At 58.3% G+C, this 24344-nt stretch overlaps 1 protein-coding gene across 1 annotated transcript; it reads left to right on the forward strand.

The window, feature by feature from the left end:
- The first annotated feature begins 13048 nt into the window (after positions 1–13048).
- On the forward strand, positions 13049–14344 carry Actrt2 (actin related protein T2). The gene has a single exon (XM_003461499.2). The coding sequence runs from the start codon at positions 13137–13139 to the stop codon at positions 14265–14267; it is 1131 nt and encodes a 376-aa protein (XP_003461547.1). The 5' UTR covers positions 13049–13136; the 3' UTR covers positions 14268–14344.
- Positions 14345–24344: the final 10000 nt, after the last annotated feature.

Here is a 24344-nt window from a genome sequence, read left to right on the forward strand (position 1 = left end):
TATTACAGTCATTTTCTAATGGTGACTTTCTACTTATGGACTCCTGGGTATTTTTTCTGTCTGAGTTTTAGCACAGTGTTATCCTATCTAGGAGTCACTCGAGTTACCCCAGCTTTGGCTGAGGGCAGCTCTTTCTGACTGGCTCCTGTGTCCCTTAGATGTGACCCCCGTTAAAGAAGAGCCTTCTCAGCCCCTGCCCACTTTCTTGCATCACAAGGCACCAGGTCACTTGATAGCTCTCCCATCTGGTGGCAGGATCAGTCACTGCTCCAAGAATTCTTCCTTGGCTAATTTTGTATCCAGGGCTAGGATTCGCCTCGCTGTGGTGTGGACGTTTCTGCATGTGTGCCTGGGGGCTCGTGTGTCAGAGGCTTGGTGTCCAGAGTAACAGGGCTGGCCTCTAAGGAGTAGGGCGGTGGGTGGTCCTTGGTGGGGAGATGCCCTTGGAGCAGTGGAGGCACCAGGGCCGGGAACTAGTGGATTCTCTTGAGAAGATGCTATGACAGGTTCCTCCTCCCCGCCACCTGCCTCTCTGGGTGCCTGTGTCAAGATGGGAGCCTCCTCTCTGTGTCTACACCCCAGCCACTGTGAGGTCCTCATCAGAGCCGAGGCAGCTGCTTGTCCCTAAAACTTCTGACCCGTGAGTTCACTACATCCCTTTGTTCTGTGCAGTTAGCTTGCTTCAGATGTTTCATTAGATGATTTTCGTATGAACAGTCCTTACGTTCTTGGGATAAATTCCACCTGGCCATGATGTGCGAGCTTTCTATATGTTGTTGGGTTTGTGTGGTTCATATTTTTTTTTTTTTTTTGTATCAATAAAAGGGATACTTGTTTGTAGTTTTCCTTGGGATGTTTTTGTTTGGATGTAAGGACAATATTAAACTCATGGCCTGAATTCTATTTCTGGCTTTTTGCCTTTTGACAGTTTGAATGTTACATGCTTAGAAGTGGATCTTTTTTATTTTTGTCTACTCGGAATCCATTGAGCTCCTTCAATGTGTGGGACCATTTTCCATCAAACTTGGGAAGTTTCTGTCTCAGTGTATCCAGATTCAGCTTCATCAGCTCTGCACGGTTGAGTCTCACCATCGGGCTTTTCAGTACATTTTCCCCTTCAGTCACTGTGCTTTCCAACTCCAGAGTTTGTTTGATTATTTCTGTAGTTCATATCGATCATTGATATTCTGGTTTTGGTGAGCATTCACTCTCATATTTTCCCTTAGTTCTTTAAACATCGTTAGTTCTTTGAGCATAGTGATAGGGACCAATATAGTTTTTCCCTAGTAAGTCCAACACCCAGGCTTCCTCAGGGCCAGCTTCTACTGACTTTTTTAATCCTATGGTTATGCTATACTGCTCTATTTCTTTGCATATTTTATAATATTCTTATTGAAAAGTGGATATTTTAAATAGCATAACGTGGTAACTCTGGAAATCATATTTTTCTCCCCCATTCCAGAATGTTTTTTGCTGTTATTTGTTTTTGCTGAGTTTGTTCACTGGGTAGTTTTCCTTAACTACTTATATGAAGTTCTTTATCTTGTGTGGCCACTGACGTTTCTGTTCTGTTTGAGTCATGGTGAGTTAGCGTTTGCTTACAGATTTCCTTGAAGCAAGAAATGCTCAGGTTTGGCTGAGGGGACTGATACTGTGGCAGGCGGCAGCCCTGACTCAGCCTTCATTCCCGGCTGTGCAGTTCCGAGGTTGGCCAGGAGACAGCCAGGCTTCCCAGGCCTTCCTGGCCATGTGCACTGCCCTACACTTGCATATGGCCTTTGACGTTCCCAAGAATACACTGGAGCGTCCCCTCTGGTGGCTTTTGGGTCTGGATGATGTCACAGCTCATGATGGACAGGTTGTTGGCTTTCAAGACATACCTAGAGATAAGAAGACAAAACAGGACAGATAAAGTGCTCTCTGTTCTCAATCTTTTTGTTTCCTATCAATTGCTCTTCAGATTGCTAGAGGCCTTTGGAGAATTATTGCTTTTTAAAAAGTTGATTTTGACAACCTTTGGTTCCGTGTCCTTTCTTTCTGGAGGAGCAGAACTCTATCATTGAAATGCCTCTTTCTGTGTTGAGAAGTAGAAACTAAAATGTCTGTGTCGGTCAGCTTGGAGTCACTGTGATGAGATGCCTGAGGTAGCTGCTGGAACAGAGAGGAGTGGTCCGGAGCTCACTGTTGGGATTCAAATCCAGGATCAGGATTCAGATCCAGGCTCCTGTTAGCTGGGCCCCTGATGAGGGTACAGGGGGACACGTCAGAGCATGCAGCCACTTCCCACGCCAGGAAGGGAGAAAGACTGAGCAGCCGGGCCCCACATCCCCAGGGATCCCCAAAGGCTCCCACTAAAGGCTCATAGCACCTCTCAAGACCACCACCCTGGGGACCTAGACTTTAAATACGGACCTTTGTAGGAAGCACCGAGTTACACCCACGCCACAGCACACCCCCAGCCCACCTCCAGGCAGACAGAGACCCTGCAACGCTCAAAGCCACTTCTTTCACCAAGGTTGAAGTTGGGGGACCGAGGCTTTGGGAAGAGTCTGTTTGACTCTCATCCTTTGGGGGATCAAAAGGCCTCACTCTTTGTCCTGGGAGGCTACTCCAGGCCCCTGAAATCCAGCCCAGCATCTGGGAACCAGCCCCTGTTAGCACAGCCTTACCTCACATAATCGTGGTCTTGGGTTGTGTGATTCATTTTGGCTCCCTGGAAATTTCCATTACACTTTTGCAAGTTCAGTTTTACATTTAAAAGATGTGCATTTTATTTTACCTGGCATTTCCAAGCTTTTTTTTCTTTCCTAGATAAGAATGTTCCTTGCCTTGATCAGAATATTCCTGGCAAAAGGAGTTCCCTCTGTATCTATTTTAAAACCCACACAAATGCGCATTACAAGCACCAAGATGACACACAGAAGGCAGAAGTGCCAAGCCACGGCCAGAACGCAGGTGTAGCGGGAGAGCCTGACGCGCGTCCCGCGGGTCTCAGGTGCCTCATCGCCTGGCCAGCCTCAGGCAGGAGCAGCCGTGTGCCGAATTGATGCAGGCTTCAAGCACCGCCACACGCCTGCCTTGGTGGTGACTGCCTGGCCCCAGTAGGAGGTGGTCAAACCTTTCTCCTGGTGTGTGTGGGGCCCAAGGACCCTCACAGGGCCAGCTACCTCCTCTGCCCAGAGCTGTCCATATTCCATGGTGTTGCCCTCAGCCTCCTCCTGGGCTCAGTCCTCTAGAGGTCGTGTCTGTCTGACTTTGGGTCACTTCTCTCTCAAACAAGGATGTCCAGGCTCCCTGACCCCATCCCTCAGGTCTGCTTCTGAAGACTGTGGGACACTGCGGCTACGTTCCTCATGGGCACCGAACTCACGCAAATCACAGTTGCTTTTGTTCTCTATCAGCTGCTGAGGCGGCTATGGCAGAAGTGGAGGCGGCGACAGTAACAGGGCAGTGGAGGAGGGCACGAGGGCAGGGCTGCCTCTCTGCGTGGTGTGTGTCCTTGGGGCTAGCTCGAGCTGACTCCAGGATACATGAGGGTGGCAGCCTCCATGTCGCCCAGGCCTTAGCTTGGGGAGCCTGATGGGACATGTTCTGGATGGCAATTCCGTCTGCACAGTTGGTGGTGACCCGGAATAGAGACTACAGCGGCCAGGATCAGAGGGGCAGGTGCATTTCTGCAAGGTGAGCTCTCTACTGCAATCCTAGTGCTGTGCCCTGGAGCCCGGGGTTTGCCTCTCAGGGGGTGACTGGTCTCCAACCACACGCTGTCTGCCAGATCCAAGAGCCCATAAGATAGGGCTGCTTGTCCTTCAACCAAGGAGCCACAGAGCTCTTTCTGGTCTTGGTGCCCACTCAGACTTGGCACCTGGTCAGCAGGCCGGGCCAGCATGGACAGGCACATGGCACTGTGCAGGGGTCGCTCAGCACAGTGAGGCAGTGGCACTCGCTGGGCCTGCGTGGGGATCGCATCCCTGGCTGGGATCAGAATGGACAGCTTAGAAATCGCAGGCACACAGAGAAAGCCTGAGCGAGGTGCAGTGAGCCAGGAGCCCCAGGCCTGCCTGCCATGGCAGAGCCACAGAGGTGGTGCGGGTCAGCACGGAGCAGAGGGTCACAAAGGGCTGGAGGGGCACTGAGGGGCGGAGGGGCACTGAGGGGCAGGGGGTGACCAAGGGATAGAAGATCACCAAGGTTTAAAGAGTAACCAGAGGGCCGGGCCACCAAGGGGAGGGAAGATGTGGCTTGAGGCAGGAAGTCACTAGTCCCGTGGTGGCCCAGGAAGGTCTGGCCTAAAAGCTGACCCATGGGCTCCTGGAGCTGGGACGCCGTGACATCAGTGTCGTGTGTACTCACTCACGGCGCTCTGGTTTTTACTGTGAGAAATTATCTGCTCCCAAGAAATGACACTGATCACCCACATTAACTCCACACACCGTGACTGTCCCCAGGAGGAGTCATGCGCGGAGGTCCCTAAGGTCCATGGGGAGGCAGGAGTGGGTCAGGGATGCCCCCTGGGGATGTGCCCTCAGTCCTTTAGCTCAGCTGACTCTTGGGTCATGAGGAAGAGCTGCCAAAGGGTCATAAACCCTGTTCCTGAGGCACAGGGACCACTGGGCAAAGCTTCAGGGGCTTGGCCAGTGTGGGAGGGGCCTGGAGCTCTCCATGGGAGCTGCTTGCCCCAGGGTCACCTCTTCAGCAGCCCAGACAGGCAGCAGGGGGTGGTGGCTGAGGCTCGGGGAACCTATGTCCACAGTATGTGGCCCTAGCTGGGATAGAGAACAGGAACTTCTTTAATGTGCTTCTCAGAAGCTACGTCACACAGCTGGGGCTTGGGAGGGCAGAGAACCGGGGAGGGTGATGTCTTCCCACCCCAGGGCCTTTGTCTGGCCATGCCTGCCACATTCAGGAGCATACTGCTCCCAGGTCTCTTAGGTTAAAACCCTGCCCCGTCCCTGGGTCCCTTGGTGGGACCTTCCTGCCCACCCTATTTAATGTCTCCCTAACCCAGGCTTTGTGTCCTGGCCTCTTTCATTTTCTTCAGGCTTTAAGTACTACCTGTTATAGCTTCTGTCTAGATGCCCCCCAAAGCCTCATGCACTCACAGGTAGGGCTTCTGGGAGGTAACTGGATCATGGTGTGTCACGCTGGAGTAGTCCACTGACGGATTTACAGCTGAGTGTCACACTGGGAGGTGCAGCCTGCTTGGAGGAAGTGGTCACTGTGAGCATGGCCTGGAAGGATATGTCTCCGCCTCCTCCCTTGACCCCTCTCTATCTCCTGCCTGCCCTGCCATGGACTGTTTCTCTCTGTCAGGACCCTCTGCTATGTCTGCTGCCATAGTCAGTCAACAAGGCATTGAAACACACTGTGAGCCAAAATAAACCTTTCTTCCTTTAACTTGTGGATGTCAGGTATTGTGTCTTGGAGACAAGAAAGTAAGAACTGCCTGAAACCACCTTGTGTTGGACTTGCTGGCCACTTCCTGCCCACCCCAGCCCGACAGTGCTCAAGTAAGTCAGAAATGCTCTTTTTCATCCTCAGTGTGTCCTAGCCTGCCCCATCAGGGGACGCAGGTGGTGGACACCGTCCAGTGGAGGGATGGCAGCTTTACTGTGGGACAGAGAAGTGGATGGGAATGGTTCAAGGAGGCACAGGAGCATCTGAGACCTGGTGCTTGCTCCAGCCTTGCCCAATAAGCATTTCTAACAAGGCTTTCAAAGGTCCAGGCACAGAGGGAACAGTCAGAGAGGGCGAGCCCTGTGCTTTGTATTTTGCTGTCCTGGGCACATAAGTGTTGTCTGTGTTCCAAAACCGCAGTCCACCTGGGCTGCAGCCCTCCCGTGCTTGTCCTGGTCGAGCGACCTTGCTGGGGCCTTGGGACCCTGGTGATAGAATTGACGTGGGGGTAACATTAACCCCTGAGCTCATGAGGCTCACAGCTGCGTAGATGCCATGGGTATTGAGGACCTGGGCAGATGGGCAGCTACTCTGCTTCACCCATCAAGGCTTGGAAGACCTTGCTGAGTGTGAGCCAATCCAGCCGCAGACAGGTGGTGCTTGCAGACACACACGGGTGCCCATTAGCCGGAGTGCAGATGAGCCAGGAACTCTCAGCACAGCTCTGTCCCGCGCCTCGGGGCTCTGGTGCCCGTAGCAGTCGAAGGACCAGTTCTGCTTCTGCAATGTGGGAGACGGGACAGCTGTCCCCCAGCCTGTGTGCATTCACGGGTGTCTTTCTTACTACAGAGAATGGATGGCACGTGAAGGGTGTGGCGCCTGCCCCTGGACTCCAAGCGACCTCCTGTGGCCCCAGTGCAGGCTCATCCTGGCCCAGCTGCCCACATTCAGTCCCCATTCTGGGGGCAGTGGGAGCCCAGCCAGCAGCTAGACTGCTGTTTCTGGCAGAATCCCCCCAGAGGCCCCGGTTAGGGGCTCTCGTGGACAGCCTGAGGGCGAAGAGGTGTCGGGCTGCAGGGCACGTGGGCCACTGGGTGGCTCCCCTTATGGCTCCTCCTCTGTCTCAGGACCCCCAACCCAGCCAGGCCCACAGCTTCCTGCCTCTCAAGGGGTAGCGTGTGGTCTCTGGGGATGCCAGGTCCTCGGTAGTCCCCCAGGGATCCCTGAGATGTCTCCTGCTGCCACTGTGTAAGGTGTATTCTAGAGATCTCCTGTCCCTGCTGCCCCAGAATCTAACAGGCAGCTCAGACGCAGGGCTCGCCACTGAGATCTCACCAGGAGAGACATGACGGGCATCACTGCCTGGGGTGACACTGCCCCTGCCCAGACACCGTACCAGGAGATGCCGCCATGGGTGCTTCCAGGAGAGGCCTGGTGTGCCCTCCTACAAAGGAAAAAGCAGCCTCGGGGAGGAGGGGAAGGGGGAGTCCCCATGAAGGTGGACCTGTGAGTACCAGCTTCATCTCTGCAGACAGGTGAGGCCCCAGGGCCTCAGACAGCTCAGCAGGGGACCGTCCGCTCCTGTCTCCCACCCTTGATGGCTCCAGGAGCCCTCCATGTCCCTTGGTTAGAGGCATCCTCAGCCTCGGTCTCTATCATCACAGGTGTGCCTGTCTCTTTCTTCTCTTCCTGGGCGCCAACACGGCCTCTTTTGGACTCACCCAATTACCTTGCAAAGACCCAGATACAGTCCACTGTACGAGGTTCCGGGTGGGTGGGAGCCTTGGGGGACAGGCTTTCCATCCTGTGCGTGAGGTTTGCCAGTCCTCGAGCATGGCTCTCCACCCAAGCCAGCTGCAGTCCCAGTCTCAGGACCCAGCCCATCCTGGCTGGCAGGAGGGGACAGGCTGAGCAGGGACTCTGCCTCCTGAGGGACCTCCCTGGCCTTACCAGCCACTGGTCCCGGATACAGCCTGGTCCACAGCACGGCCCAGGCCCTGTGGGGTGAGTGGCCACCTCCATGTCCAGCATACCTTTCCCCAGGTGCTGTCTGGGCAGGGGCGGTGGTGTCTCCGACACGGGTTTGTGAAGCGCCCCCCCACCTGGAGCTGGACCCCGCAGGGCAGTATCCCCCGCCCTCCAGGTCTGGCTCTCAGAACTGCGCTGCCCGCTGCTCCTGCTCCTGAGGGAGGGGGCCGTCCTGGCTGGGAGCAGCGGCCACACGGAAAGGAGGGTATTGCGTGCACCTCGCCCCAAACACAAAGCCTTTTCTTTCTCCAGCTGGAAACCAGTACGGGCCGTGAATGCAAAGAGCTCTTTCAACATTAGATTTTAAATTATTTGAATTAAATCTGGAATCCTTCCGGGCCTTGCACGCTCTCAGTTATTTATCACTGACTAAGTGTAGAAGTCTGTTCAGCGTCTCCCGGGACTGCCTGGGCTGTGAAGCGGCATCTGAAACGCTATAAACTATTTAAAAGCCAAAGCTTGCCCGTGTCCGGTCGGAGGGGGCGCATTAACACGGGCTCAGTGGGTGCTCCCGGGGGACTGCTGGACGGCCCATCTGCATGACGACTTGTTCACTTGTTCGGTGGGGCCTTCCTCTGGGCAATCACCCTAACACACTGAAAATAGAGCTTCTCCCCACTGAGGCACAGCAGTCTCCCCCTTATTTAGCAAATATTGATCCCTCCCTCTCTCCCCCGCAGTGTCCTACCTTAGCAAGAAATTAGCAAGCCCCCTCCAGACCCTGCCCTGGGTCCCCACACCCCAGACCCTGTGGCAGTTCTACCTGGGTACCAGCAGGGGGCAGGAAATGCTCTCTTTTTGAGGGCCACAGGAGGACTGGCCAGAGGTCTGGGCCCTGCCTTTCTAAAGGCCGGGAGGAGGATTCCTCCAAGGAAGGGACCAGGAAGCCTGAGTGGGGGCGGCAGCCTTGCTTGAGACATCTTAGGTTAGGACAGAAAATCTCAGAGCACTAGGATTGAACAGCGTAATGGTTGCGATAGGGAGGGGAGTTCTCAGGGCCGGGGGCTGCTGAGCCCAGCCAGGGAGCCTGCCAGCTTCCTCGTGCTGGGGGGCACTCCTGAGAGCCAGTGCATTTCTCTTCCTGACCGCGTGTCCTGCACTGGGGGATGAGGACGTCCCTATCGTGGCAGAGGAAACTGAGGCTCAGAAGGTTCTGACCGGGACCCTGGCTCTCCACTCTGACTCTGGCAGTCCATCGATGCTCCTGTGGGCAGCCCGGGATGATGGGCCTCACCAGTACCTGGCTGTGCCAGTGCTGGGCTTTGTTGGAGTGACCTAGCTGACCAAAGCAGGGGCCCCAACCTCCCGTGGACACCACTGAGGCTCTGTACCACTGAGTGGCACAGAGGGGCGGGAATGCAGGCTTGGGTCCCGGGAACTGACACCCCACAAGAGGCCCTGGGGCAGCTGTGATTGGGCGCTGATCACAGAGCACTGGAAGGTGCTGCTGCTGGGCCTCCTGTTGACATCAGAATCTGGGGCCCCCACACCTGTCCTGGGAGAGCCCTACCTTCCTTCTTCCAGCATCGGGGCCCCATGGGGTTCTGCATCTGTCCAGAGAGGCCCATACTGCCCCCCCCATGGGTTGCTACAAGGGCCTGCTACCCCCAACATGGATGGAAGAGGATGATGGTCCAGGCACCAATGTGTAACCACTGGATGGGAATTCACAGGGGAGCCAGGGGCCAGGTAACAAGTGTTCCCAAGTCCAACTGCACCCAAGGAGGCTGAGTGCCTTGGGTCCTATCCTTGCCTGTCCATGTGATGGGGGCCCTGGACCTTCAGGCCCCTGAATACCCCAAGGGATGGGTCAGCAGGAGACACAGTCACCCTAGGGCTCCTCTGTCATCTCCAATCACACTGGCAGAGGAGCAGCTTCAGAGCAGGGAAGACTCACGGGTGCCAGACTGGAAAATGCAGGGACCTACAGACTCTGCAAAGACCGGAGGTGACCAAGGAGGGAGGTGCAGGGGGCAGCTCCAAGAGTGGGAGGGGAGGGGAGGGCAGAAGGGGGAAGGGAGGCAGGGAAACAATAATGGATAGAAAGATGGGTATAGTTGAACGGATATTTGGATGAGTGGATATATGGACAGAAATATAAATAAGAAAGAGGGAAGGACAGATGGCTGCTGACAGATGGGTAGATGGATAGATGGATGCATGACTGAGTGGGTCAAAGATACTTGATTGAGTAGATGGATTAGCGGGTAGATGAGTAGATGGATAGATGGGTGGGTGACAGAATGGGCAGATAGAAGGGTGTGGGATGGATGGAAGGGTAGATGGGTGGGTAGATGAAGGGTGGATGGGAGGATGGGTGGATGGGATGGATGAGTGGATGGGTAGATGGAAGGATAGTTAGATAAATGGGTGCATGGAAGGGTAGATAGATGGATGAATGGGTGGTGCAAATTTCATCACAGAGACTCAAAAGGGTTAAGCTGCCCAGGGGCTTGAGTTCCTCTACCCAGGGGTGGGGGTGCCTGGAGTAGCAAGGTGCAAGAGCCTCCTGCCGCCCAAAGGGCCACCTGTTTCTTCAGGCTGCTAATGCTCCAGCTAGGCCCCATGCAGGAAGATCCGGCCACAAAAACATCAGCCAGCATGAATGAGCTCAATCTTCTGGTCATTAATTGGCAGAGGGTCTGGGCACCAGTGACAAATGGAACTAGGGACAATGGGATGGACAGTCAGGCCTGGGACCAGGATTTGGGGGCGCTAGTCCTACAAGCCAGGCCAGTGGGAAGCAAGGGTGTCCTGCAGGCCAGGGACATCAACCCTGGGTCTAACTAAATGCCTGGCAGCTCCTCAGGACTCCAGGCTTCTTGGGGCGATGCGGGAGACAAGGCTGTGCCAGAGCAGGGGAGGGGAACGTCGAGGGTCCCTGGAGCAGAAATGAACATGCTTTCCTGGAGAGGACGGAAGCAAGGCCCCCTGCAAGGACCATGGTGCCCGCCCACCACAGGATGGAGTTACAGCCACTCGCCCACGTAAACCCATTCAAGCGATTTACGAGGCTCGGTGGCTTGCGGTGGGGGTGGCAGATGCAAGCCGCTACTAATTGGCGGCAGGAGAGGACGGGAAGGTGCCCCTTTCTGTGCCTGGGCCCATGACTGGGTCTGGCAGCCATGGAGTGGGTCTGTTGGCCTGAGTATTGCTCCCCAGGGTGACCCACACACCTGGGTCCTGGGGGCTCGGAGCTCCCTGCCTCATTTCTGAGGGTGGGGCTCCGGGAGGAAGCTCGGGGCACCCATCAAGGACTTGAAGGGGCCCAGGAGGATCGAGTTTCTGCCTCAGGGGAGGTTCCAACCGGCAGGACTCAGGTCAGCGGCTGAGCGGCGGCTCATAAACCCACTTGGACTTTGCGGTAACACCCAGAGGGAAGTCCATGGCTCAGTGCTCTGGTCTTCAGACCAGAGGGACAATCGCCAGCCCGCCTGGACACTCAGTGGGCGCTGGTGCTGGCTCTGAGTGGGACCTGGCCCTGGAGCCTCCCAGATGCAGACAGCAAATGGGGAAACGAGGTCAGGAGGCCCGGCCCTCCCCACGCCCACGGGTCCCCTCGGCCTCGGAGGCCCTTCCCTGCTTCAAGCGTTTCTCCAAGTGGATGAGAGGCAATGGGAGGACTCTTCCCAGGGTCAGGAAGTGGTGCGGTCTGGGGGAACAGACCTGGGCATTGGGTGGCGCCTGCCCGGCTCGGTGGAGAGTGCCAGGGGAAAGACGCTGGAGACACCTGAGGGCAGGGGCCTCCCCACAGTGCCCTCGGGCCTCCAGTCAGGAGGAAACTGGGAGCATCTGAGGCTGGAGGAACCAGGCCAGGGCCTGAGATACAGGGTGGGCTTCTTTCTGTGTCTCTGTGTGATTCGTGGCCCCCAGATGCTACCACCATCCTGTGTTGTTGGACCAGCAGGGACCACAGAACTGCAACACCCCACGAACCTGTGTGAATCAAGGCTGTTCACATCCCGCAGTCCAGCTGTCCCTCTGTCCCCCCGCAGATCCCCAAGTGCATGCAGACCGGGCTACAGGACTCCATCATGGGTCCTGACCCAGAGCTCTCTGTGCCTGGCCTGGTTTGCCTCCACTGCTGACCACATAAAAGCCTCCAGTGTGCGCCCTTCTGCACCCCTGAAGTTTAGGTGAGGGAAGAAAGTTCTAGCAGCACCCAGGAGCTGTCCACATGGGCATTGCCTGGTAAGCAGGCTGGAACCCCTAGACAACACCCTCCCATAGCCAGCCCAGACACCCAAATGCTGGACCCCAAAGCTCAGCCCCACAGTGAGTATGGACAGTGCACGGGGGATGCTCAGAGTCGGAGTCAGGTGGACAGGGTTCAAGGAAGGGAACCCCGTGTCTACCGTGCTGCCAGAATGGGCTCCACTGAAGGCACCACGAGCCCTAGAGCACCCCGGCCCCTCAGCATTGGCCTCCGGCTCCTCCTGCCGCTTTGCCCCAGTGTAGGTTACCACAAGTCATCACAGTACATGGTCCCCTTGTGGCCTCAGGAGCCTGAGGTTCGAGGGGCAACCACCTCAGAATCATTGAACAACTTGATCAGGGCATGGTGGACCCAGCTGACAGGAGAGGTGGGTTTTGGCTGGCATGAGCATGGGTTTTGAGTGGGTTTCCCTGGTGTCCTTGGAGGAAACACCTTCAAGGCTGATCAAGGCTTTATCGACACCCCCAGGGCAGAGGTGACCTGGAGTTCCTGTCAGTGCCTTCCCATGGTGGCTACACCCCCAGTCCGTGTCACAAGGCCACATCAGGTGTTTCACTACACTCTGTGCTGGATTCGCACAGCACACCCGCGCCACCACCGTGTCATCTGTCTTGCTCAGTCTGTTCACAGTGCAAAGGGCCAACAGGGTGCCGATCAGGAGCCCAGGGCCCCAAGGGACATGGGCCCCAAAGTCCTCTGCAGGTGGGCAGGAGGGGCATTGGAGGGACTTTGGAGGGGCTGGTGGAGGGGTCAGGAGAGCCCAGTTCTCCAAGGCCACTCCACGATGAAGAACAGGACCAGTTGGGCCCACAGGTCACTCCCGCCGCCCTCCTGTGTTGGGGGCTATGCGGGCGGCAGGGCCTGGCGAGACTCCAGGCTTCTGCTCTGACAGTGCCCCCTCTCCAGCCCGGCCTCTGCTGTCTGCAGATAGAGCGGTCCTGATCTGGGCCAGAACAGAGCCGGGCACCTGGATCTGGGTTCCCCAGGCAGGGCTTTCTAGCATCTTTCTACTTTGAGGATGCAGAGCAAGAGCCAACAGGACAGAGGGCAGGGAACCCCCTGAGACTTCCCTGGGGCATCTGCATCCTGAAGGAACCCTTGAGCACCCACTGCGGTGGGCAAAGGCTATCACCCCTCCACCCCCGTGCTTGGTTCATCGCCTGGGCAGAGGGTGGGCACGCCGGGCTGGGTGGCCTCGCTGCTTTGATGTGGGCCCAGGCTGGCTTGCTGTCCTCCCTGGGGCACAGTGCCCCACATCTGGGCACTGAGGACAATCACTGGCCTGGTTGGATTGTTACCTCGGGGACCACCATCCCTGGAAGGCCCACTGGCCGAGCTACAGGGTGAGAAGGCTTGTGGGGTGCGTGGGAGGTAGACAGGCAGGGACACGCTGGGCGCTGCGGAATCCTGCGGCCTTCTGAGGAGCCTACTGTGACATAGGCAGCTGGGAGGGGCCGGGCTTTACCTCGGCGGCCGCAGAGGGGACACTGCAGGCATGTCGAGCCCGCAAGCCCTGAACTCCCCGGCCGTCATCTTCGACAATGGCACGGGGCTCTGCAAAGCCGGGCTGTCTGGAGAGATCGGGCCACGCCATGTCCTCAGCTCCATTGTGGGGCACCCGAATAGCAAGCTGATGCTGGCGGAGCCCCAGCAGAAGTACCTGGTGGGGGATGAGGCCCTGTACAGGCAGGAGGCACTGCACCTGCGTGCACCCATCGAGCGCGGCCTGATCGTAGGCTGGGACGACATGGAGAAGCTGTGGCAGCACCTGTTCGAGTGGGAGCTGGGTGTGAAGCCCAGTGAGCAGCCGGTGCTGGTGACCGAGCCCTCGCTGAACCCCAGGGAGAATCGGGAGAAGACGGCGCAGGTGATGTTTGAGAGCTTTGGCGTGCCCGCCTTCTACCTATCAGACCAGGCTGTGCTGGCGCTGTACGCCTCAGCCTGCGTCACTGGCCTGGTGGTGGACAGCGGGGAGGGGGTCACCTGTACTGTCCCCATCTTCGAAGGCTACTCCCTGCCCCATGCCGTGGCCAAGCTGTACGTGGCAGGCAGGGACATCACGGAGCAGCTCACCCGGCTCCTCCTGGCCGGCGGGCGGACCTTCCCCTGCCTGCTGGACAAGGCCCTGGTGGACGACATCAAAGAGAAGCTGTGCTACGTGGCCTCGGAGCCCGAGAAGGAGCTGTGCCGGCGGCCGGAAGACATCCTGCGGGAATACAAGCTGCCCGACGGGAACATCGTCTACCTTGGTGACCAGCTGTTCCAGGCCCCCGAGGTCTTGTTCTCCCCTGAGCAGATGGGCGCCCAGAGTCCAGGGCTGGCCAAGATGGTGGCCGGCAGCATCACCAAGTGTGACACCGACATCCAGAAGAAGCTCTTCGGGGAGATGGTGCTGTCAGGGGGTACCACGCTGTTCCAGGGGCTGGATGACCGGCTGCTGAGGGAGCTGGAGCCTCTGGCGCCCAAAGGGATCCCCATCAAGATCACTGCGCCTCCCGACCGCTGGTTCTCCACATGGATTGGGGCCTCCATCGTGACCTCTCTGAGCAGTTTCAAGCAGATGTGGGTCACCGCTGCCGATTTCAAGGAGTTTGGGGCATCTGTGGTCCAGAGGAGGTGCTTCTGAGGGGCACTGCGTCCAGGGCTAGGGCTCCCCAGCACAGGGGCTGACCCCAGGCTCCCTTCTGCAGAACATTCAATAAAACGGTGGGCCACGTGGCCACAGCTGGCTTGGCTCTTCCTCGGTGGCGGCTGTGTCCCTTCTGCCCTGGGTGGTGGGTCTGTTAGGTGTCCCTGTCTCCACTCTGCCTTCCTCCCAAGAACACCTGGGCTGGGACTCGAGATGGTGTCATCCAAGAGTGGGTTCCAAGAGCAGGGCCTGGGCCTCTGGCCAGGGGCAGACTGGCGGGATCTGCCTTTTAAACCATCAGGAGAGTAAGGGTCAGGCAGAAGGCTGTCCTGCCCTTGGGGTCACTGCTGAGGGCCCCAGGGACTGGATCGGCTTCTCTGAGGTCAGGCAGTGGCCAGGATGGAGCCACTGTCCCTGGCAGCTGGGAGCAGAATCCCCCCAACTCCTCCACTGGGCAGTGGCCACTTTAAAAGTTTTTACTTTTAAGGGTGTTTATCGCATCCTTGTTGGGGGGCAAAACACTGGAACTGAATTAATGGCTCAGTAAAGTAACAGCTGAATAATTTGTGCATAAAGGGAATTTTCCTATGCGAATTTGGTGGAATTCTCCCAATATACAGCGGCAGCTCAATTTCGGAATGTTTTTGTTTGCAAATAATTTGGTTCACAAACAAAAGCATTTGGCTAAATTTTTGGTTGCAAATCTGTATCAGGTGACAAACACCGCCACCGTCATCGTCCCACACAAACACTAACCTGGCTTCTTTCCCGAAACTGTGGAACGAATTAGGTTTGTGACAAGGGATCCCTGCCGCCCGTGAGTGTGCGCAGGGCTGGGGTTTGGGTCCTGCTGGGCTCCGTGACACCGGCGGGGCCAAACCCAGGCGGCCTAGCCCTGGCTCACCCCCACCCCACCCCCACCCCGGCCTGGCAGCTCCCGGGTGAGGGGTTGTGCTCTAGGGGATTCATCTCCCCACTTCCTGCCGAAAGCCTGGGTGGGGAGTGGACGTGCCACAGCCTTAAGCTCAAGTGAGAAGGGAATCCCAAAAAGACTCTTGTTCAGTCACCCTTCTCCTGCTCTTTTTAAAAAATCAGGACATGTTTGTGACGCACAGTGATTACACGGGGCTGGGAGGGGTGGACCCACACACACGTCTAACTGGACGATCACCCCTCCAACACCTACTGCGTCTGCCTTTCTGCTGCTTAACACGCCAGCCTGCTCTTTAATTGTTTGCATTTGGGGTCTCTCAGAGAGACCACGCGGTATTTGACCTTTTGTGACTGACTTATTTTGCATAACATGATGGTCTCAAAGTCCTTTCGATTCCCACCAGTGACTCGAATCTGTCCTCCTTTATCACCGAGGAGCATTTCATTGTGCATAAATAGCACGCTTTCTTGCCGGGAGGGGCGGTGCACGTCTGTAATTCCAGCACTTGGGAGGCTGAGGCAGGAGGATTCCCAAAAGTTCGAGGTCAGCCTCAACTACATAGTGAGTTCAAGGTCAGCCTGAACTGCTTGAGGGAGACGCTTGTCTCAAAAATAAATACCCTACCTACCTAACTAACTAACTAAAAAACTTATTTGTTTCTTCATTCATCTGCTGACAGGCACATGTGTTGCTTCCACGATCAGCTGCTGTTAGCTGGGCTGCTGTAAGCACAGCGAGGCTTGTTTGGCTGCAGCCTGGCATCTTCCCCGCTTTCAGGAAGATGCCCAGGCGCTGTCCAGCTGGGTCCCTTTAAGGAAGATGCCCAGGCGCTGTCCAGCTGGGTCCCGGGGAATTCCTGTCTCCAGTTTTGTGGGGGCGCCACACTTCTCCACAACGCGGGCGTCCTGGTTCACATTCCCGCCCGCAGCGCAGGCTCCTTCCCTCGGTCCGCACCAGCTCCTGCAGCTTCTAAGGCCGTGACCAGGGCCAACCTCGGCAGTCGGGTAGCGGCCCAGCCTGGTGCTGCTGGAAGGCGCACCTCTCTAGTGGCCAGGGCTGCTGGAAATGTTTCCGTGTCTTCCTTGCCCCATTACACCTCTTCTGAGAAGCATCTGCTCATTTGATTGCCCGTTTTTTGGACTGGGTCTTTTATCTGCGGCGGTCCAGTTGCTTTGGGCTCTTTATGGATCCTAGATATTAGTCCTCGGCCTGTGGGGCAGCTTGGGAAGAGATGTTCCCCTGTTTGCTTTGTCTCTTTACTCTGCTGGTCCTTTCCTTTGCTGTGGAGAAGCTTTTTAATTTACTATAACCCCGTGTATTGTTTCCTGGCTTTGTATCTCATGCAGTTAGGGTTCTGTTTCTTGTTGTTTTGTTTTTTGTACTAGGGATGGAACTCATGACCTCACGCTTGCCAGGCAGGCACTTAACCGCTGAGCTAAACCCCCGGCCCGACAGGGTTCTGTGTCACCAAGAGTTTTACTGGTTTTCTCTTCCTGTGCCCTTGCACAGAGCTGGCTTTTCTGGCCCATGCCTGTAGGAGATTTTGGGGCAGGGACTCCTGAGCAGCTTATTCGGTCTGCGTGGGGGACAGCGAGGGAAGCCGGGGCCTCCCCAGACCCCGAGTCCCAGGGAAGCTGCCTCCTCCTCCCCACCTTTGTGCTTCTGTCAGTGAGCCCTGCTGCACCCAGGGCATCTGGGGGGTCAGAGGAGGACCCTGGACCAGGGCTGTGTCTCTCTCCACAGTGCTGGAAGGTTGGGAGGGGACTCAGCAGACCCCTGGGCACTCACCTGAGCCCTCCTCCTCAGGCCCTCACTTTAGAGAGGCTGGAGCCTTCCAAGGCCTCATGGGGAGTTGTGAGTGAGCTGATTCCGAGCCCCAGACCAGGGCTCTTTCCCCTGTCCCAGGCTGCCCCCACTGCTCAACTGCCCTGCATGCAGATGGTAAATAAGACACAATTCTCTGTTCAGTCTACAAAACTGCTTTCCCTCCTGCAGTGGCAACTTCTATTGTTATGGTGGTAGCAATGACAGGAATCACTAGTGATTATGACAATGAAGATGGTGGCGACAGTGATTGTAATAATGGAGATGGAGATGGTGATGGTGGTGATGGTGATGGTGGTGACGGTGGTGATGATGGCGATGACGATGATTTTCTGACCTCAAAGTCTCCTTCAGCACTATACCTCGGCAAGGAAGCAGACCCATTAGTGGCTCATACAGTCCATAGCAGGAACATCTGCTAGAGCCCGTAGCAAACCAGTCTGACTTCTGGTTCTGGCTTTCTTGAGGGGTGGGACACAGATGAGACTGCTGCTCTGAAGGAGGGAAAGGGGAGGAGCTGGAGCTGGGGGTTCCTCTTGGCCCTGCAGACTGACAGTGTCTGCTGGAGCTCAGGGCTCGGAGAGTGCCGGGAGAGGAGAGCGATGTCTCCCTCTGGCTCTGAGCTGCGTGGCCCTTGGGCTCAGCAGCCCACATTTCTCCCCAGAGCCTCTCTAGCTCCTGTGCCTTTGGTCCTGCACACAATCTGGGAAGCAGCATTTGGCTGCTGCAGGCCGTAAGAACCATGTGAGGGGCTCCCGGTTCAAAGCTCACAGGCAGGAGAAGGGGGAGACAGAACAAGAGATAGAGACGCGTGCCCAGTCCCCTCGGGGCTGATCATCTCTGGTGGGGCCTGGCTGCTGCCAGCGCCTCCCCTGGGCCTGAAGACCCCTCTGCCGGGTGGGAGGCCACGAGGGACTGCTGTGTCCATGTTGGCCGGTAACTCTGGGGTCTGGGCCCCCAGGTCCATGCTGGACAGTGCCCAGGATTTTGTCGCTCTCTAGTGTCCCCTGCCGTGGAATTCCACCCCGCACACCCTTGGCCCAACTGCCACCTGGATACCAGCTCAGGTTCCTGCAGACAAGAGCAGGAGCAGATTCCATGCAAGCTCTCAGGACCCCTGGCTCCCGGAGGCTGGGGCGGCAGGGCAGGGGGTACGATGCTGAGGCAACGTGCGGATCAAGGGAGGGTCCCTCTCTCCAGCACCCATGGACCACCCAACAAAATGACCATTTCCTGAGGTATCATGGAGACCATCGGTGGCACCTTGACCACAGGGGCTCCCCTGCTGTACCCCGATGGAGAGGCCCCACATTTACCATGGTGGGGTCAGGAGAAATGGCACTCCAGGTGCTTGTGATCACTCCCAGTTCGACCTCTGTCCACATCCTAGAGGGCAACTGCTTGTCACCAGCACAGCGGGAGTCAGAGGGCAAGACGTCGGATGGCTGTTAGCACAGAAGAACCTCTCTTCTCTGCGAGCCAGTGGCGTGGAGGTCACGGGACGGGGAGGAGATCCCAGCACTCACCGGAGCAGGAAGCGGGAGGGCTGAGGACAGGTGGGACTCTTTGGTCTAGGGCCCTGAGATGGTCACAGCCACAGTCAAGGGCCTCCAAGGGTCTTAAACCCGAGAGCCCGCAAGTCCTCCAGGGTAAAGGCCCTCCCTGGTAGCTTCAGGCTCTGTGCTCTGCCCAGCTCGGGGTGACTGTGGAAGGGCACCCCGCTGCCTGGATCCTGAGGTGTGAGGGTCAGCTGCTGTTCATTTCTCAGCTGACGGGATCACTGGGATCACCTACTGGAAGCTGTTTCCTGGGGTCACACTGGTCACAGCCAGCAGACCCCGTGGTCATGGCTCTGGAGCTCTCCTCTCTTAAGGATGCTGCCCAAATGAGACTGGGCCTGGCTGCCCAGGGACAGCAGCAGCCAAGAGAGCCCAAGGTTCCCATGCTGCTCCCATCAGGGGCTGGCCCTGTCCCTGCCACCCTGTGACTTCCTGAGGTCGCAAACCATGACCCCAGATTAAGGCTGGGGCAGGGCGAGAGCACCCAGCTGCGGTGCCAGCTCCGGAGACAGGGCAGGGACGGCCTGAGTGCAGGGGAACTGGGACACCTGTAAAGACCCAGAAGCAGACACCAGCGGGGAGGATGCCAGTACCACCGGCAGCTGAGCTGCAGGAAGCTCCTGTCCAGACCCGGAGGGGGGAGCCCGGCCCTGCTGACCTCTAGGTCTCTGGCTGCAGCCCCCAGGCCATGAGAGGAAGGCTCCTGGCTGTGGTGCCTGGTGTGTGGCATTGCGAGGCACCCGAGGAAGCTCCCCTGTGCCCCGCACAGGAAGGACCCAAGCTTTCTCTCTCTGCGAGCCTGGCCCCATGGCAGTAGCCCTCCTCTGCCCCTGCCACCGCCCATCCAACCCGCACTCGTTGGCTCGTTCGTTCAGCCACTCTGTGCCTGCTGTCCACCCATCCTAACTCACCCGTGTCCGCTCGTTACCCACTCACGGGCTCTGCTCACCGACTCCTCCCTCCACCTGTTCACGTGCTCTTTGGCTCATGCATTCACTCACGTGCCAGCTTTCCCACCCTCCAGCCCTGGGCAAGGCCACGCTTCAGGGCCTGGGTCTGTGCCCTTGGTCCCAGGAAGCACAGGAGCTTCTGAGGAAGGGCGCGGCAGTGAGAACAGGGCCGGAGCCCCCACTGGGAAGCTGCTGGAGCAGAGCCAGGCCCGGGATGCAGAGAAGGTGTCCGAGTCCGAGGCTGCCCAGCCCCCACGCAGCCCCCACTTGCACGCATGAAATGGGTGGACCAGGTGCCCACAGACTCCACACTCCCACAGGGACCAGGTACATCCAGCTGTACGGCCTGAGCACCTCTGAGCTGCAGGTGTCCCTCGCCCTGGGACCTGAGACAGGGGACCCAGGGCACGTGCTCTGGGGCAAAGGAGTGCTCACGGAGGTGCTGGCTCCTCTCCTGGGGAGGAGGCGGGCAGAGCAGAAGCCGGGGCCATCCCCTGTCCCTCTCCACCAGAGCTGGGGCTGGGAGCACACAGCCCAGGACAGGCAGCTCACGTCCTGCACCCGTGTCTGAAACCCCTCAACACCCCTTTCCTGGAGCACGAAGACAGGCTCCTCTGCCCAGGTGGCAGGGAAGGCCTTTGGGGGTTCTTGGGATCCAAGTCCCCTTGCACCAGCCCAGAATCTGGTTTTAAAAAAAGCCAGCCTGTCCACAGTCTAAATATGGTAGGGCTCCGTAGAGGAGCGGATTCTGGGGTGTCTAGGAGCTTAGACAGAGGCGGATGGGAGAGCTTAGGGGTCCCAGGGCCCAGCACCTAGCACACAGCCAAGCAGTCCCCTTGCAGGCGGCCTGGCCCAGGCACCCCCACCTACTCCATTCTGACTTCGCTCTGACTCCAAGGCTGCCAGGGGGACTAGCTGCTCCCTAAGCGCACCCGGTGACAGCTGGACACTTGGTACTGGGGCCACCACAGGTACCCACAGGCAGAGGGACCCATAGGACTTCCCATCCTTCTCCACAGCCGTTCATCCTAGAGGCCAGGTGGCTGAGGAGGGGTGGCAGGCACCCGCTGGGGGCAGGCCCGGTGTCTCTCGGGTATGGAGCCCCTCCCCTCCTCCTGGGGGATGGTTGCTCCTCGACAGGACCTGGGTTTTGGGCCTGGCCTGGTCCCAAATGAAGCCCCGAAGGCAGGGCCAGCGTCCCTCAGTGGCAGAGGCAGGGTCACCAGGACCTTCACAGTTTGGCTGGAAGCTGGTCCTCTGCACCCTGTGTGCCATTCCTGCCACGGTGCCCATGCTCCCCCCTGCCCCGGCCCACCCCGGCCCAGCTGCGGGTGGAGCTGTCACCAGGCCAGTTGTACAGAACTGTCAGCAGCAAGTGGTGATTTCCCTCCTGGCCGCTGCTTTGTCTTTCCTATCGGTGTCCGTGTCTGCACCCAGCGCTTTGCAGCCAGGCTGGGACGCTGTCATCCGATGACAATGTCCCGGCATGGGAACAATGCACGCATTGTCACAGCCAGCCCTGGCTCCGAGGGGGAAATGTAAGCTGCCCCTGGTTATCACCCCTGGGGGGAGCGGGGTGGGGCTCCAGCTCGCAGGGAGACACAATAATTTCCCCCCATTATTCGATCTCCTGTTTCTCCTACCCTACCTCTTGGTGGTGGCTGAGCAAGGGAGTGGGTGCTGGGCTATACGTTGGGGTCCGAGACGTCTCCACACCTGAGCCAGCTGGGCCAGGGCCAGGGGCCCACGGGGCCATCGCTGAGGACACCCCCCTCCAGCTTCCTGGATGGGCCCCTCCCCTGACCGCCTCTGGACCCAAGGCCCGCACTGCTGTGGTGGGGCCAGTGGTGACGCCAACACTCGGGAGACGTAATCAGAGGGCGGAGGCAGCTTCTCTCCTGCTACGCCCGCCAGGGCCAACTGTGGGCAGAGGTAGCAGTCTGGCTCCCAGGGGCTGAGGCTGCCCGTGGCACACGCAGCTGCCTGGAGAGACCCCACCCCGTGCCTGGTGGGACTGGACACCTCCCAGAGACCCGCTCCACCCACACGGGACTGGTGCTTGGGCCTGGCCACGAGCGTGAGCCAGTGTAAGCGGACACCTCTCAGTTATGCAAGCAGGGTCGGCGCGGATGGCCGTGAGCACCGCCAGCCAAAACAAGCACCGAGCTGGCTCCAGAGTGTGAAATCTGTGCCCATCGCAGGAGGTGCAGGAAGGTGGCGGGGGGCTGCCCAGGAAGGTGGTGAGGGGTGGTCTGGCCTGCGCAGGAGCCAGCCTGGCCCCCACAGCCACCTAGTGCCCTGGGGACCCAGGAGGAGGCTCCAGGCCACTGCCCGTTGCTCCAGTTAGACGCGGACATTTCACACACAAACTCTGTGTGAGGGGGTGGGGGCCGCCAGGGAGACTTTTGCTCCCTTCCCTATCTTGTGAGTGCACGGAGCTGAGCGCAGGCTGCACCCCGAGGTGGGGGCTGGCGGTTCCCACAGCTGCCTCCAAGTCTTGCTCACCAGAGCTGGAAGCTGCGTGAGCTGGGAAAAGGGACTATGCCCACCCTGCTGTCCTGGGCACTCAGAGCCGGGCAGGGCCTGGGGTGACATGGAGGCCTACGGACACCCGGGGAAAGGCAGAGGCCAAGCAGGGCTGTGTTTGCCTGACACAGGGCACCAGCAATGCACCTCCTCTCCTGCCAGCCATCTCTAAGGTCAGCAGTGGATCGCAGGAGGTCCTGCTCGCCGGGAGGCTGGACCCACAGGTCCAGTCCTGGGAAGGAGGACCCTGGCCTGCTGGCTGGTACCACACGGAGAGGGTGAGGCCCGCTGGGCACTGAGGCCACTGTGCACGGGCAGGAGGCGCGGACCTCAGCGTGGGGGGCCCGGCCGGCAGCAGAGCGATGAAGATCTATGAGGGTAGAGTGTGAGACTCCCGCGCGCCGGGCTGGGCTGTCTTATCTCCCGGGAGCGCAGAGAATGTTTCCCATAAAACTCATCCCCGGGAACATAAATCAGAGAAGAGGAAGTAGGACTCATAAAGACCTGAAAATATTGGCTTTGGCCTGCGCGCGGGAGGTGAGGGCTTTAAGCAGAAAAACCTGTGCCGGGCAGGCGGCGTCTAAGCTTTGGTGCTGGGTCGGGGCGGCCCTGCCACCTCCTCTCCACGTCTGCTCTGCCCCTGCTGGACCCAGGCCTGGGCTGGTAATTGGCCACTGAGGTTCTCACACCTGCGTGCTGATGCAGGAGGGCAAGATACGGCTGGAGCAGCACGCTGGGCATGGGAACAAGCGGCACCCGAGGCCGGCTGTCCCGACAGGGTCTGTACTGCAGGACAGAGCCTCTGACACCCCAGACCGCAGACTCAGTGAGAGAAGGGCGGACCTGAGCCATGTGGCCCCAGTCTCCTCCTGGTGTGCACTGCCACCTGTCCACTCAAGGACCCTGCACCCTCCAGGGCCTTGTAATGGGACCCAGTGACCCTGCTGTGCAGACAGCAGTGGGCAGGACTATCGGCAAACAGCTGGGTGGCCGGCCCAGCAGACTTGGTCCTCTCCCAGCAAGAGGTCCCCCAGGACCCTCCAGACAAGCATGGTGTGTGGGGACAGGAACACACCGAGGCAGCCAGGCCATGTGCCCTTGGCCACATAACCCCCACAATGGGTCAGCACTGCCTGTGGCATTGGGGCTGCCCTGCTTGGGCTTGGATCTCACACAGGGTGTGGACACTGCCACGGCCACATGCCAGTCTGTCCCAAGACGGCTGAGGACTGGGACATAGCAGATGCCATCAGGCCAAAGGTGAGCGCAGGTTGGGCACTGAGTTTACTGCCGGCCTGCGGGAGCCTGGGGGTAAGGTGGGGGCTCTGCCACCGTGGCGACAGAGTTGGGGGTGGGGACTGGCCTGCCAGAGGCACAGGGTTTTGCTTGAATAGGAGCCAAGCCAGGAAGAAGTCAGCCTCGCCTCCACCTGAGTGGGCCCGCAGGGTCTGGAGTGTGGCTCTGTCTGACCCAGGGTGCTGGGGCCCCGGGGAGGCCCTGAGTGGGGAGGGGTGGGGAACATCCACGAAGCCCAGGCTCCTGCTCCCGCGCTGTCCTCACATGGACGCCCCAGCCGCCCACATTGCACATGGCATTTCCAGCACAGCCCCATCCTCTGGGAAGGGCCCGTGTCCTCCACCTCTCCTGTGGCTGGGGACACCCTGAGCCCTCTCCTGCCCCCACAGAATGAGGCCCGGCTCAGATGGCCAAGAGTGTCTAGTGTGACTTACCCCACTGGCCCATCACTTGGGCCAATCTGCAGGAATGTGAGGGTTACTGTGTATTTCACTTTGCCTGGGCCACGGTGCCCAGGTGTTTGGTCAGACCCTGGTCTGGACCCCACTGGGAAGGTCATTGTCGATGTGATCAGCACTAAATCAGCAGAGACCCCTGTGCAGTGGTGGGTGGGCCTGGTGCCATAGGTGAAGGCCTCAAGGGGAGACTGAGACCCTCAGAGCAGGAGGAACTCTGACTCAGACTGGAGACTGAGATATCAGCTCTTTCCAGGGCTCCTGGCCAACTGTACCCCCTCCCAGGTACACATACACACACACACACACACACACACACACACACACACACACACACGCATACACACGCGCACACAGGAGGCACACAGAGATTTTAGCACACATCTTATTGAGTCTCCTTTCTAGAATCCCACCTTGCTTTCCTGGAAACCAGTGAATAAAATGTAGAAGCCAAGCTTTCAGAATACAAATAAAACTAAATCCCTGCAACAAAACCACAGCAAAGCCCAGACTTGGAAGATGAAATCTCT

The sequence above is a fragment of the Cavia porcellus genome, unplaced genomic scaffold, assembly GCF_034190915.1.
Source record: "Cavia porcellus strain 051 isolate PalLab524CR breed Dunkin Hartley unplaced genomic scaffold, mCavPor4.1 scaffold_25, whole genome shotgun sequence".
In the NCBI taxonomy this organism is placed as follows: domain Eukaryota; kingdom Metazoa; phylum Chordata; class Mammalia; order Rodentia; family Caviidae; genus Cavia; species Cavia porcellus.